Source organism: Schistocerca serialis, chromosome 1, assembly GCF_023864345.2.
Source record: "Schistocerca serialis cubense isolate TAMUIC-IGC-003099 chromosome 1, iqSchSeri2.2, whole genome shotgun sequence".
In the NCBI taxonomy this organism is placed as follows: domain Eukaryota; kingdom Metazoa; phylum Arthropoda; class Insecta; order Orthoptera; family Acrididae; genus Schistocerca; species Schistocerca serialis.
This window is the reverse complement of record NC_064638.1, coordinates 906,143,433-906,158,784: the sequence shown is the minus strand read 5'-3', so window position 1 is coordinate 906,158,784 and position 15,352 is coordinate 906,143,433. Positions and strand designations below refer to the sequence as shown.

General features: G+C 38.8%; 1 protein-coding gene across 3 annotated transcripts in view; it reads right to left on the bottom strand.

Annotated features, from left to right (window-relative positions):
• Positions 1–15,352, bottom strand: part of LOC126411880 (mitochondrial Rho GTPase) — a 181,961-nt gene that overhangs the window by 27,307 nt on the left and 139,302 nt on the right. For all 3 annotated transcript variants that reach the window (XM_050081399.1, XM_050081400.1, XM_050081401.1), the window contains exons 11-13: positions 5,484–5,614; positions 5,193–5,405; positions 4,912–5,108 (exon numbers count right to left, since the gene is read on the bottom strand). In XM_050081399.1, coding sequence (XP_049937356.1) covers positions 4,912–5,108; positions 5,193–5,405; positions 5,484–5,614 — 541 coding nt within the window. The remainder of the gene's footprint in view (positions 1–4,911; positions 5,109–5,192; positions 5,406–5,483; positions 5,615–15,352) is intronic.

Below are 15,352 nucleotides of genomic sequence, written 5' to 3'. Positions count from 1 at the left end.
CTGCAGTGTATCAACAGGTGGTGACAGAAACTTCTCAATGGGGTGACCATTCATCCATTTCTGTTGCCACATGATGGCTTCAGGATTCTCAAACGCTGTTGTTGTCCATAATTACCAGGATACTGGAAAAGGTTGAGAGTGTCCCATACTGTTTTAGTATAGCTCCTCTTCTGACAACAAAATGGTTACATTGAATGTTCTACAGTTACAAAATTGAAATATCTACACAATGTCATCCAGCGCATTGTCAGGTATGTATAAAGGTATTCCAAAGTAGCCACATGGTTAGACATCTGGGTCCGATGACTACAAAGATGTCCTGCAGTGATTACAGCCCTGTGACAAGAAGCCTTCCTTTTAGCTTTGTGAATTGATGAACAGCTTCATCACACTACACCCACCTGTGTTCATACAAAGACTTCAGAGAAGCACGTAACTTTGACAGCAGTGGAGTTCAAGGTTTTTGGTGTTTGCCAAAAAAAGGCTGCTGCAGCTTTGATTGTGCCAATGACATTTCTCAATTGGGGCACCTTGTTTGAAGAAGATAACAAATGTTCAACTTGCATTTGAAACATGAGGTTCGCAATGCATACAGGACCTCGAACTGGATTTCCTTGAGGGGACATTCATTAATTACATGAGGGGTTTCCTCTAAAATGTTGACTCCCCCTTGGTGAGATTTGGATGGATATTACCCCCCCCCCCCCCCCAACCCTTGTCGGGTAAAAATACATAACACTGAATTCTTTTTTATTTTTTTACACATGATTAAAACTAAAAAACTGGCCAATCTTGAGTAACATTCTGACGAACAGATGCACACAGACTGATGGACAAAAAGGCTCAATGAAAATATTATTAATAATTTTGACAGCTCCTTTAAAAACTGAGCCTTTATTGGTATGTTATAGACATAATTTAAGTTAATTTGCGGATAAAGAGAACATTGTCTGTACCTTCCTTTGAACCTTGCGATTACACAGCTTTTTCAATCTCTTGATTTATATGGTCACTACAAGAATTCTTGTCGGTGAACATCAGCTTAACTACCCTCCACAAAATAAACTTTTTGCTTGCATGTGGGTTTCGACTTATTAGCCTGTGCATTTTGCACACAAACAGCTTCCATCTCTATCACGTGTCACTTCACTAGTAGCAAGTGGGTCTGCAGAAGGACGCATCAAATTTTATCACTAGGTTCTGATGGGTCATTAGGACCATAGGGTCTTCTTTCAAAGAAATCTCTTCACCAATCACACCTTTACAAATAACGGAAAATGAATGAAAGAAATATGCATTACTGGGCTGCTGAGAATTCGCACTGGATGAGACAAGTTGAACGTCAGACGCAGTGTAGTGTGAGCATGTGGTAAGGGATTGTTGGAGAATATGTGATTGGTCCTTATTTCATTGAAGAAACTTTAATGGATAAAGGATATATACCATTTCTTAGCAAATTACTACCAGCTCTCAGAGGACACACCACTTGAAATGGCCCAATGGACGCCCCACTTACTACTAACCTGTGGCTATGAGGGTGCTCACTAAACTCTTTCCTTGTTGCTGTATACAATGTGAAAGCATTGTAAGTTGGCTAGCATGTTTGCCTGATTTGATGCCAGTAGACTTTTTTTTCATGGGCTGAACTCAAAGACTAAGCCTAAGCACAAGTTCCTATGAGCCGAGAAAACTTTTAAAAAATCATTGTTGCAACATGTGTAGTGATATTGAAGGAGTCTCTTCAGTCTGTCCAGAAGTCCTTGCATCAGTGACTGCAAATATGTATTGCTGTACTGATTTATTCCAGAGGCACTTGCATTTTCTCTGGAGCTAACAAATGGATTATAAATATAAACAGCTGCCAGAATGTCTACTTCACTTGCTGTGTACATTACAGACTTGTTTCTTACCTACTGTTTGTATTTCAAACACTTTGATAACATAAATTTCTATCTCATTATAAAATTTGCAATTTCCCAAATAAAATGATATATATACTGCTTATAAACTCACATGAGAAGTACTTTATTTAATTTTTTAAAATATAATCTACACCTGTTGGAAATGTTACAACTTTTACGTGCATTACTTCACGATCTAATAAAATCAGTAATTTTTTATATATAAGGCTGTGGATTGATGTGTTATTAAAGTTAAATTACATGTTTGTAGTGGTAGCACTGTCAAAAACAGTATCATGTCATTTCATAGTATGAACATGCGTTGTATGTCGAAGTGCTAACATTTTCCTGTGGAAAGTAACAAATAGATTGGTAAATCTCTCAAAAAGTTAAGTATGACGCCAAAACGAAGTGTTTTTACGAAACGTGGGTTTCATGGTAATAGATTTGTGAATAAAGGAAACATTGTGTTCAACATTTGGCGCGTGAAGTTACAGGCAGTGAAATACAGGCAAACTCATCAGTGTCTAGAGAAACACCCATTAGTGCTTCGAAGATTAAAATAAAACATTGTGATATACAGTTTTCTCAAAACAAAAGTGATGTAAATGGTAGGTTAGGTTATATTCTGATAGATTTACACATCCTAAAAAGGGTGTTAGGCGAATGTGTGTGTTGTAAAATATGTGGAGGGCCAATTAGTTTACATGAAGACAGTGAGGTATCAAATGAACTAGCCAGGAAACTTATCATTAATTGTGCCAGTTGTAAATATACTCATTCAGTTTGGAATTCTGATAAGTGTAAAGATAATTATTTTGAAGTAAATGTTAGGTGGTTTTATGGATTAAGAGCTGTTGGCAAAGCACACACTGCAGCAGAAACAATGTGTGCTGTGATGAATATACCACGCCCACCTTGTACAATCGACAAGTATGCAGGATTTATTGGAGCTGCTGTGGAATCTGAAACTTCCTGGCAGATTAAAACTGTGTGCCCAACCGAGACTCGAACTCGGGACCTTTGCCTTTCGCGGGCAAGTGCTCTACCATCTGAGCTACCGAAGCACGACTCATGCCCGGTACTCACAGCTTTACTTCTGCCAGTATCTCGTCTCCTAGCTTCCAAACTTGGTCGTGTCCAGAAGAGGATGGGCACCAGGTGGAGGAAGTTGAAACAAAGTTTGAGAGACAAGAAAGTTTCTGATGGTGAAACCATAAGAAGCAGGTTGACAGACAAAATGATTGATGAACTACAGCAGTATTATGGGCGGCCATTAGAAATAACACTGAGGATTTGTTGAAAATGAAGCAGGCAGTATGGGCTATCTTCTTCCACAGATTGGCAACTGATGAAAAAGCAGTAAACCATTTTTGCCCTCCTGGGCCTGATTCATGGTGCAATTACCGCAATGGTCAGTACTCAAAGAGTTCATACAGCCATAAACATTCCATCCAAGCAGCAGTCATGGATATCATAAAACCTATTTGCAGAGACCTGGCAAATACCAAATTACTGAAGAAGTGTCTCCATGGTCAGACTCAAAATCCCAATGAGTCGTTCAATAAATGTTTTTGTTGATATGAAGACACTCAAGTGGGGGGCGTCAGTGATGCTGTTATTGCTTTTAATGATGGCAACATTCGTAGGGTGAAAGTGCTACAGCATTGGGAATTAATCCTGGAGCAAACTGCATCACAGAACCTGAACGGATGGACATTGTTTGCATTGATAAAGCAGAGTACACAGCATAGTTGGCCACTAAGGAGTCCAGAAAGAAGGAAAAACTTGGAAAAAGATCAAGAGGATGATATACAGTATGGTGAAGGGTGCTTCCGAGTGACTAAAAATAAAAAATTAAGCATACATTAAGTGAGTTACAGTCTTTTGAAACTTTAGAAGCCGTTCCTGAAAATTTACATTTTCTGTTGTATTTTTCCCTAAATCTCACAAACCACTTCGAGTAGAGTATTCAAATTTTCATAATGTTATGGACAATTAAAATGATTACGTACAAGAAAGTACACAACATTTTAACCATGTAATGAAAAAGTTGTATTTCCCAAAGCTGTGGATGAAATGCAATTATTGTATTTCAGTAGACTCAGAACATACAGTTTAATGTCCTGTAAAAGTTTCATGCCAATGACTACAGTGGTTCCTGAAATACAGGGAAGCCAAGTCACTAAATTTAACATTGTTGGAATAGGGCATTTCATTTCATTAATCTGGCTAACTTGAACATAATGAGTTATGTATGCTACCTTAAAACACATACACACTTTCTGACTTAAATACTTTACTTATTGTATTAAACTTTTACTTTAAGATTATACCTCTAAATGAGTGTATTATGAGAGCCTTTACCATTTTATATTTTGCCCGTAATTATATGAAATCTTGTACATGAAATATTTGATGTCCCTGTAGGCTGTTAGACAGACACACTGCAACTAACTATTTAGCAATATAGATATATCTCATTTACTTTTGAAGCAAGATACAGAAGTCCTAAGATTTGAGGGGTGGGGGACGAACTTCCTACACTGTTTTGAATAGTTCCTATAAAGCTGATCAGAACTGACATCAATGAATCTTATAAATTCATCAAACTATTAAAATTCACACAAATCAGTGCCCACATTTTTCTGTTGTTCTCTACACAACTTCAATTTTTGTGCAAGTCCCAGTTACACTGCTTATGATTCGCATCAATGTTCATATTTCAAAAATGTGTCTTCTTAAGTGAATAAAAATTCAAAATTTAAATAAAGCAAAGTCACTGAATTTTGATTTTCTCACAATCAATAATGTCACAAGATGGTACCATACTCCAGAATCATTCTGTGGTAGTGTTCTATCAACAAATCATGTGCAAACTACAGATATTATGCTTCCTTACTTCAAGTATTTGGTTCTATATTGTGAATATATTTTCTAATTTTAATGAGCTCAATTTTGGAAGCTAGCCGCGATTTTACATGTACAATAAAATGTGTGTAAAACTTACGGAAATGCTGCCATTGTTGCCAGTTTAACATAGATGTCTCGTTTAATTTTCTTTGATGCTGTGAATGGATGGGGAGGCGGTAATTTATATCGACTGCAGAAGCTGGAGGGCTGTAGTAAATAATCTTGATGTACCTCCTCCAAATCACTTTTGTTAGCAACTATCAGAACTGGGATCTTTGTATCGATGAAATATTTCTGAATAACAAAATATCAAACCATGAGCCAAGTTAAATTTTCCTTCAAAATGTTACAGTTGTATTTTACGTGCTGGTAACTTACCAAAAATAATCGGGCAATGTATTCAAAGGACTTTGGATCACTGACATCATAAACAAGGCAGGCTACATCACATTGTACTTCCGATGGTGTTAATGGTTCAGAAACATTCCGCACATCAATATCACGCAGCATTAAGTACTTCTCTTGTCCATATACCTGCACAGTGTTTATTGTGCATTGTGGATTATCAAGCAACGCTGTCTCAGTAACTGTCTGTAAATAAAGATGTAATCAGATAGATCTAAATTAAATGTCACTAAACATTTAAAATATAATCTACTATTTTCTTACCTCAACTGTTTGTCCTATAAAGCTTCGGCAAAACATCGATTTCCCTGATCCTTTCGGACCGATTACGTGACACTGGTACACATTGCGTCCAGATTGCTTCTTCAGTAGATCTAGACGTTTCTCTCTTGTAACTGAAAACAAGAGAAAGAGAGGAGAGCTTAAATGCTGCAATACATAATTATAATACTTGCAAGAGGGGAGCTGCATTGGAATACATTACTATAACCACTTTTGGAATACATATCTCTCTCTCTCTCTCTCTCTCTCTCTCTCTCTCTGTGTCTGTAAGTGGCAGAGCAATGTTCTGATCTTTTCTCAAATATATGATTTTATAATGTTCATATGTTGATGTGACCAAGCCGAACAAGAATTATTTTTTCACTGAATAGATTCGAAAGAAGTAATGAAGGGCAGCAAGCCTGGTATTATTAGGATGGGATGTCATTTGAAATTGTTTCTCAAAGGGAAAGTGTGCATTATGTAACCATACTCTAATGAACTATATGTGCTGAGGCGTCATCCTGTTGAAATCAGATGTTATGCAACTGAATTTCCAACAAAAGAGCTATGTGAATAGAAATTCCTGTAATATAAACACCATAAACAAATATTTCACACATTGCTATAAAAAAGGATAGGTTGCTACTCACCATAAAGATGACTTCTTGAGTTGCAAAGAGGCACAACAAAAAGACTGTTACACGTTGAGCTTTTGGCCAAAGCCTTCTTCAGAACGGAAACACTCAAGCAACCATGACATATGACCTTTATCGTCAGCTGTTTGGTCCAGAAAGCAGCAGTCCAGAGTGAGGCAGGGAAGGGAGAGGCAAAGCGGAGTACGAGTGGGGACAAAGAAGAGAGTGCTGCATGGTGGAGCTTGCAGGCACTAGACAGTGGCAGGATTAGACTGCCAGGTGCAGTGTCGGGAGGCTGGGGAAAAATGTGAAGAGCAGAGAAGGGGAAAAGACTGGTGGGTTTGTTCCCAATGAGTGGTGCAAAATGAGGGTGAGGGGACTTGAACTGGGAGGAGACGATGCGAAAAATGGGGCAGAAATTGCTGGGTGGAGGGTACGGGGACAATGGGTTATGTAGGTTGCAGCTGGCATTATTCTGGGACTGGAGAATGTGTTCAACGATACATCTCGTCTGTGCAGGTCAGAAAACCTGGTGGTGGAGAGGAGGATCCAGATGGCCCAAGTTGTGGAGCAGCCACTGAAATCAAAGGCACAACAAAAACACATGGCTGATGCATGTCATTATTCCATTCTGGATTTCCCATTGTTTGATTTAACCATTGAAATCAAGTGTGTTATGTTCAGCTGGATGTTACACTACCGGGTGGTCCACTTCACTCTTGGTCACAGTGATGGTGGTGGCCAATCACCTTGGTGAACAGTTGCTTAGTGGTCACGCAAATATAAGAAGCTGTGCAATGATTGCAACAGAGCTGGTATATGACATGGCTACTTTTACCAATGGGTTGCTTTTGACAGGTGTTCCTGGGACACATGTGAAAGCAACCATGTCATATACCAGTTTTGCTGCAATCACTGCACAGTTTCCTAGCCTCCCAAAGCACCAAAACCTTGGTTTGGTTCCAGTTCACAGACAGTATATTCATGATCTGGACTCAGGGCCAAAACATCATATCCTCATTCCTTCACCAATCTCAACACATTCTCTCCCAGCCATGTCACCTGATCTTCCGCAACCCAGCATGCCACCAACCTGGATGTTGGCTTCCAGATGGTAGTCTGGTCGTATGTCTACCAGATGGCTCTAACCACAACTATGTCCACATTTAACCCACCAACTGTACCTGCTTTTTGACAGCTGCCAACCCTTCCATGTACAAAAATCCCTTTTATACAGTCTGGGCAAACTGAGATGGTGTACCTGCAGTGACAAGAACTGCCTTGCCCAGTATATATAAGGTTTCACAAAGGCCTCCACAGACAGGCAATTCCCCCCCCCCCCCCCCCCCCACCTAGCCCTCAAACAGATTTCCCATACCATATCCCTACAAAATCCCAATCCTCACACCACCCTCAAAAAATCAAATACAAAAGAGCGCCTGCTTTGTCACCTAATACCACCCCTCCTAAGGCGGCGGTCCATTGTCTACCCAACCTCCATAACATCCTAGTCCATCACTATGTCACTCCCAATCTCATCATCTTGCCACAGGAATCATATCCTTGTGGAATATCCAGGTGCAAGACCTGCCCAATCCACTCACCCAACAATTCCTATTCCAGTCCTGTGACAGGCTTATCTTACACCGCCAGAGGATGGGCTACCTGTGAAAGCAGCCATGTCATATACCAGCTATGCTGCAAACAATGCACAGCTTTTTATACTGGTTTGACTACCAACGTTCTTGTGAAACAAAACTAGCTCTTTATTCACATGAAGTGTTGAGTGCTATTGAGAAGGGATTTCAGATTGATTCTATATTTCTGGATTTCTGGCTTGTAGAGAAATTGCTTGCTTATGGAATATTGTCTCAGTTATGTGACTGAATTTGTGATTTCCTGACAGAGAGGTCACATTTCGTAGTAACTGATGGAAAGTCATCGAGTAAAACAGAAGTGATTTCTGGCATTCCTCAAGGTAGTGTTATAGTCCCTTTGCTGTTCCTTGTCTATATAAACAATTTGGGAGACAATCTAAGCACCCGTCTTAGGTTGTTTGCAGATGACGCTGCCGTTTATCAACTAATAAAGTCATCAGAAGATCAAAACAAATTGCAGAATGACTTAGAAAAGATATCTGAATGGAACGAAAATTGGCAGTTGACCCTAAACAGCGAAAAGTGTGGGGTCATCCACGCGAGTGCTAGAAGGAATTTGTTAAACTTCGGTTACACGATAAATCAGTCTAATCTAAAAGCCGTGAATTCAACTAAATACCTAGGTATTTCAATTATGATACTGCCTAAACTACATATTTCTGTTATCTTTTAGAATACTGCTGTGCAGTGTGGGATCCTTACCAGACAGGACTGGTGGAGTACATCGAAAAAGTTCAAAGAAGGGCAGCACATTTTCTATTATAGCGAAATATGGGAGAGGGTGTCACAGAAATGATACAGAATTTGGGGTGGACATCATTAAAAGAAAGGAGTTTTTCGTTGCGATAGAATCTTCTCACAAAATTGCAATCACCAACGAAAATATTTTGTTGACACTGACCTACATAGGGGAAACGATCACCACAATAAAATAAGTGTAATCAGAGCTCGTACGGAAAGATATAGATGTTCGTGCTTTCTGTGCGCTATACAAGATTGGAATAATAGAGAATTGTGAAGGTGGTTCAATGAACCCTCTGCCAGGCACTTAAATGTGAATTGCCGAGTGTCCATGTAGAACATGCAGCTGAACATAGTATGCTTGATTTCAATCGCTGTTTCACAACCCGGATCACCTGGCTCCTCCCTTCCACCACCAGCTTTTCTGAACTGTGCAGATGCGAAGCATCCTTACAAAACACTTTCCACTTTCAAGATTATCCCAGACTCAATTTATGGTAACCTATTGTCCCCACATTCTCCACCCAACAATTTCTGCCCCCTCTGTCCTATCACCTCTTCCCAATTCAAGTCCCCTCACCCTCTTTGTGCAGCACTCTCTGCCAATGCACCCACCAGTCTTTTCCCCTTCTCTGCTCTTCTCCTTTTCCATTCTCCACTTTGCCTCTTCCCCCCCATGCAGCTCCCAATGTTGCACCTGGCAGTCTTGTCCCACAACCATCTAGTCTATTTCTTCATGATCTGCCACACAGTGCTTACTTCTCTCCCCCTACCCATACCCTGTTATCCCTCCCCTTTCCCCACCCCATATCAGATTGTTGCTGCCATTCAACGCAGTTCATTCTGACAGCTGGAAATAATAGTTATGTGTGCGTAATGTGTGCTTGCTTGTCTGTTTCCCTTCTTTCTGAAGAAGGCTTTGGCCTAAGGCTCCTATTGTTGTGCCTGACTGCAACTCAATGTGTCATCTTTACAGTGACTAGCAATCTACCTTTTTCCTGTACTTTCCATTGCTTGACACATTAATCTAGCACTGTCTCCAGCCCAATATTGGAAGTTTTGTTCATTAACATGAATATTAAGGAGGAAGAAGAAAATGGAAAATTGGTTTCATTTACAAAGATAACAACTGTTTCGAATAATGTGATATAATGTTTCACAAGACTGTATATGTTCTTGTTCAATTCACTTAATTCTTAAATGATTTTACAATTAGGTAGGAAAGAGACTAAACTGTCATGCAAACATGTAAGGAAAATAACAACATTAGGTTGGACAATACTCAGAGTACGCTGGACTCTACTGTCCATGATAGTCGGTTTATGTTCTCACACCTATAGTGCGTACTTGTGGGTTATTTGCTATTGATGAACTTTCTAAATACCCATAGTTTTATCCATTACCCTACATCTTTGTGAGAAAGACTTCTCCATCATCCTAGTATCTCCGAACACACGAAAGACAACACCAACAGAAATAGCTTTGATAAACTCCTCTAAGCGTAATACTTCTCGCTGCACAAATCATTTGTCCATGGTTAGTAACTTTGAATATTATAATGTACATAGAAATGAGCTGTAATTTCTGCTAACTTAATCCACGGATTCACAATACTAACTCTTAAATGGATAAAAAATAAATTTCTTATTACCATAAAACAAAGCAGAAACTACAGTTCTTTCACAGATTTTTCTGAACAGCGCAATTTAGCATTTGATTATTTTAGACTGCACAGAGGCAAAATATTTTAACATAAGCAATGAAGAAAAAGAAGTACAAAGTATGTATGAATCAAAGTCTTGTAGTAATGTATTGTTAAGTTGGTTATGGACTTACAGCACAATGTAAACCAAGACGGACAGAAGTGAATCACTACAAAACGGCCTTTTTTTTAAAAGAAGTATTTCTTACATGATATTGGGTGGATGACATCTACCCCGTCAGTTCAAAAAGTTTCAAGAATACTTCCTTGTACATCGACACCGTGATAGCGAGTTTTGATTAAAATATCTACCCTGTACAGGACTTACAGTACGTGCACGAATGCAGGTTAATGACATATGGATGTTTGGGTCTGGCTGTGAAGTGTGCTGAAACGGTTATGGTAAGTGCTAGTGACAAGCATGAAATACGGGTTTGAGTGCTAGCTTGGCACAAATTTTCAATGTCTTCATTCCATTGCACAGTTGGAGGTTATCCATGGAAAAATGTGAAGTACACAGCACCATGTAGAACGCAAGTCTCGAAACTCTAACAAGTTAAAGCTTGGCTCTATGTGAGACTCACTTATCACCCTTTTGAATCTTAAACGTGTGTTTGAACCTACTATCAAGTCAAAGTCTTGATGTATGTGAGAATTATTTGTGTTGTTGTTGTTGTTGTTGTTGTTGTTGTTGTGGTCTTCAGTCCTGAGACTGGTTTGATGCATCTCTCCATGCTACTCGATCCTGTGCAAGCTTCTTCATCTCCCAGTACCTACTGCAACCTACATCCTTCTGAATCTGCTTAGTGTATTCATCTCTTGGTCTCCCTCAACGATTTTTACCCTCCACACTGCCCTCCAATACTAAATTCGTGATCCCTTGATGCCTCAGAACATGTCCTACCAACCGATCCCTTCTTCTGGTCAAGTTGTGCCACAAACTTCTCCCCAATCCTATTCAATACTTCCTCATTAGTTATGTGATCTACCCATCTAATCTTCAGCATTCTTCTGTAGCACCACATTTCAAAAGCTTCTATTCTCTTCTTGTCCAAACTATTTATCGTCCATGTTTCACTTCCATACATGGCTACACTCCATACAAATACTTTCAGAAATGACTTCCTGACACTTAAATCTATATTCGATGTTAACAAATTTCTCTTCTTCAGAAACGCTTTCCTTGCCATTGCCACTCTACATTTTATATCCTCTCTACTTCGACCATCATCACAGTTATTTTGCTCCCCAAATAGCGAAACTCCTTTACTATTTTAAGTGTCTCATTTCCTAATCTAATTCCCTCAGCATCAGTCGACTTAATCCGACTACATTCCATTATCCTCGTTTTGCTTTTGTTGATGTTCATCTTACATCCTCCTTTCAAGACACTGTCCATTCCGTTCAACTGCTCTTCCAAGTCCTTTGCTGTCTCTGACAGAATTACAATCTCATCGGCGAACCTCAAAGTTTTTACTTCTTCTCCATGGATTTTAATACCTACTCCAAATTTTTCTTTTGTTTCCTTTACTGCTTGCTCAATATACAGATTGAATAACATCGGGGAGAGGCTACAACCCTGTCTTACTCCCTTCCCAAGCACTGCTTCCCTTTCATGTCCCTCGACTCTTGTAACTGCCATCTGGTTTCTGTACAAATTGTAAATAGCCTTTCGCTCCCTGTATTTTACCCCTGCCACCTTTAGAATTTGAAAGAGAGTATTCCAGTTAACATTGTCAAAAGCTTTCTCTAAGTCTACAAATGCTAGAAACGTAGGTTTGCCTTTCCTTATTCTTTCTTCTAAGATAAGTCGTAAGGTCAGTATTGCCTCACGCGTTCCAGAATTTCTACGGAATCCAAACTGATCTTCCCCGAGGTCGGCTTCTACTAGTTTTTCCATTCGTCTGTAAAGAATTCGTGTTAGTATTTTGCAATTGTGGCTTATTAAACTGATTGTTCGGTAATTTTCACATCTGTCAACACCTTCTTTCTTTGGGATTGGAATTATTATATTCTTCTTGAAGTCTGAGGGTATTTCGTCTGTTTCATACATCTTGCTCACCAGATGGTAGAATTTTGTCAGGACTGGTTCTCCCAAGGCCGTCAGTAGTTCCAATGGAATGTTGTCTACTCCGGGGGCCTTGTTTCGACTCAGGTCTTTCAGTGCTCTGTCAAACTCTTCATGCAGTATCGTATCTCCCATTTCCTCTTAATCTACATCCCCTTCCATTTCCATAATATTGTCCTCAAGTACATCGCCCTTGTATAGACCCTCTATATACTCCTTCCACCTTTCTGCTTTCCCTTCTTTGCTTAGAACTGGGTTTCCATCTGAGCTCTTGATATTCATACAAGTGGTTCTCTTTTCTCCAAAGGTCTGTTTAGTTTTACTGTAGGCAGTATCTTTCTTACCCCTAGTGAGACAAGCATCTACATCCTTACATTTGTCCTGTAACCATCCCTGCTTAGCCATTTTGCACTTCCTGTCGATCTCATTTTTCAGACGTTTGTATTCCTTTTTGGCTGCTTCATTTACTGCATTTTTATATTTTCTCTTTTCATCAATTAAATTCAATATTTCTTCTGTTACCCAAGGATTTCTACTAACCCTCGTCTTTTTACCTACTTGATCCTCTGCTGCCTGCACTACTTCATCCCTCAAAGCTATCCATTCTTCTTCTACTGTATTTCTTTCCCCCATTCTTGTCAATTGTTCCTTTATGCTTTCCTTGAAACGCTGTACAACCTCTGGTTTAGTCAGTTTATCCAGGTTCCATCTCCTTAAATTCCCACATTTTTGCAGTTTCTTCAGTTTTAATCTACAGTTCATAACCAATAGATTGTGGTCAGAATCCACATCCGTCCCTGGAAAAGTCTTACAATTTAAAACCTGGTTCCTAAATCTCTGTGTTACCATTATATAATCTATCTGATACCTTTTAGTATCTCCAGGGTTCTTCCATGTATACAACCTTCTTTCATGATTCTTAAACCAAGTGTTAGCTATGATGAAGTTGTGCTCTGAGCAAAATTCTACCAGGCGGCTTCCTCTTTCATTTCTTAGCCCCAATCCATATTCACCTACAACATGTGAACCATTTCCGCACATTAAATGCACGTAAGAATGAAATTTATGTGCTACCTAAAGCTCAAATTTAGACTATTATATCCTGGCAATGGATAAAGATTATTGGATTTTTTTAAAAAAAAAAAACACACCACAGAAAAGAAAAAAAACCCACAAAATCGTTTTGACTTTATTGAATTGTCTACCTTCACGTAAAGTTTGAACCAATTCATAAATGTTGAAAGCATAGAAGGGGCACATTTCAAAAACTACCCAGAGGCCTAATTTTCACATGTAAAATGATTAGTGTTATTATTATCATCTATTCTTGATACCACCAGTTAAGATTGTGTATTATTGGGGAAGATCGGAAAGTAAAGACCAATTCACATTGGCTGTCATGGCACCATCATGTTGTGGTGTATTCACTCTCCATTACATCACAGTACATCAAGTCAATTCGTGTCTCTTGATCTCAACTCGCAGCATAACACATTAAGTTATCCAAGCTTGTCATCATTTGCTGGACCTTGTGGTTGTCTGTCAGGTTCTAAGGCACCCAGCGAGCACCAACTTTATTTAATAATTTATAAATTTTAGAGCGTAGCAATCAGTCATCTTTTTTTTGTATGTTTTATTTGGCAAATCCAGATTTCGGTTAGTTAGTGCCTAGCCATTATCAATGAGATACTTTTTTTCTAGTCTCGGTACATGTCAGTTCCCTGTTGTTCGAGCATCAGTCACAGTTCTTTGAAATTTCAACATGTCATGAACAGTACTATACCCTGCACCGTGGGACTGCTGAGATAAGGTGCGCAGTTACACATGCTGGTTGTTTAAACTTGCTGCTTCAATGGCTCTGACAATCTGCGGGGTTGCAATGAAAGAATGCACGCCACATGGAGACATTGCTATGGTTCATAATCATCCCACACACACGCCACACGTCCCTGTGAATTTCACCCAGTTTATGCCCTTTGGCCCACAAATATCGACCTACACTTCACTGCTCTCCACAAGCTGAGGACAGTAACATGCGCCATGTTTGTTTTGTAGTTCAGGCTTCTCTTGATAGAGTTGCACATGAACACAAAAATACCCTCAGCAGTGCAAACTTCAAATTATATCATCGTGAAATTTCAACATTCCAGCTGCAATAACAGGGGGGAAAAATATATATAGCCCATTACTTTCCGATCCTTCCTCATAATTCTTTTTCTCCCTTGTAAATTATTTTAGTTATTACCTCTGTTACTTATGTCAAATTCTTCCCACTTTCTTTCAAAATTATTGGCAAAAAGTTTATTTTCTGAATTTGTATTTCCCCTATTATCTCCTTGAACATCTGCATTACATTCTTTATTTAAAGTGTGTAATCCTTTCATGCAGGTCAATAAATAGTCAAGAGTCATCCTTCCTCTGCACCAGATTTCCTTTCTTGCATAATGTATTAAAATCTTCTGTCGGACTGTCTAAATATTTAGATCTAGGTAAACTCCATATATTTCTTATAACTATCCCATGAGCTATTAGAATATTTAAGATCTAAAAATTGTAGCATTAGTTTCTCTTGCATAATAGTTGACCAATATTTCATTTTAAATTTTTCTTGGAAATGTCCCAATATATGAATTCCTCTCAATAGCCTGTTCCCCATTCTGCAGCATCCCCTGCCAGACAACTAAGTACAAAATCTATTTTCTTAAAATCCTATCATTTCTTTGTTAATGGCTGGAAAATCCCCTTAGAAAATAAGTAGGATGTATCTTCAACTTTTGTAGTCCTGTCTTCCTTACTGTATATTGTTAATTTTTACTTGTTGACCATTTAACTACAACTGAATGAAACACAATTTTTGTACCATACGTGTTTCCCCTTCATTCTCTGCAAGGCATCTTCAGTGGGCTGGAATATGTACATTTTGTTACTATTTGGTTTACATTTTGGAACAATGTATATATAGGTTATAACAGTTCCAGTGGTTGGTTTTTTTTATGGTATAGTAATATTTTAAATTCTACTTACAGGTTCTGTGGATGATTTTCTACAAGTTGTGTTTTAGTTCT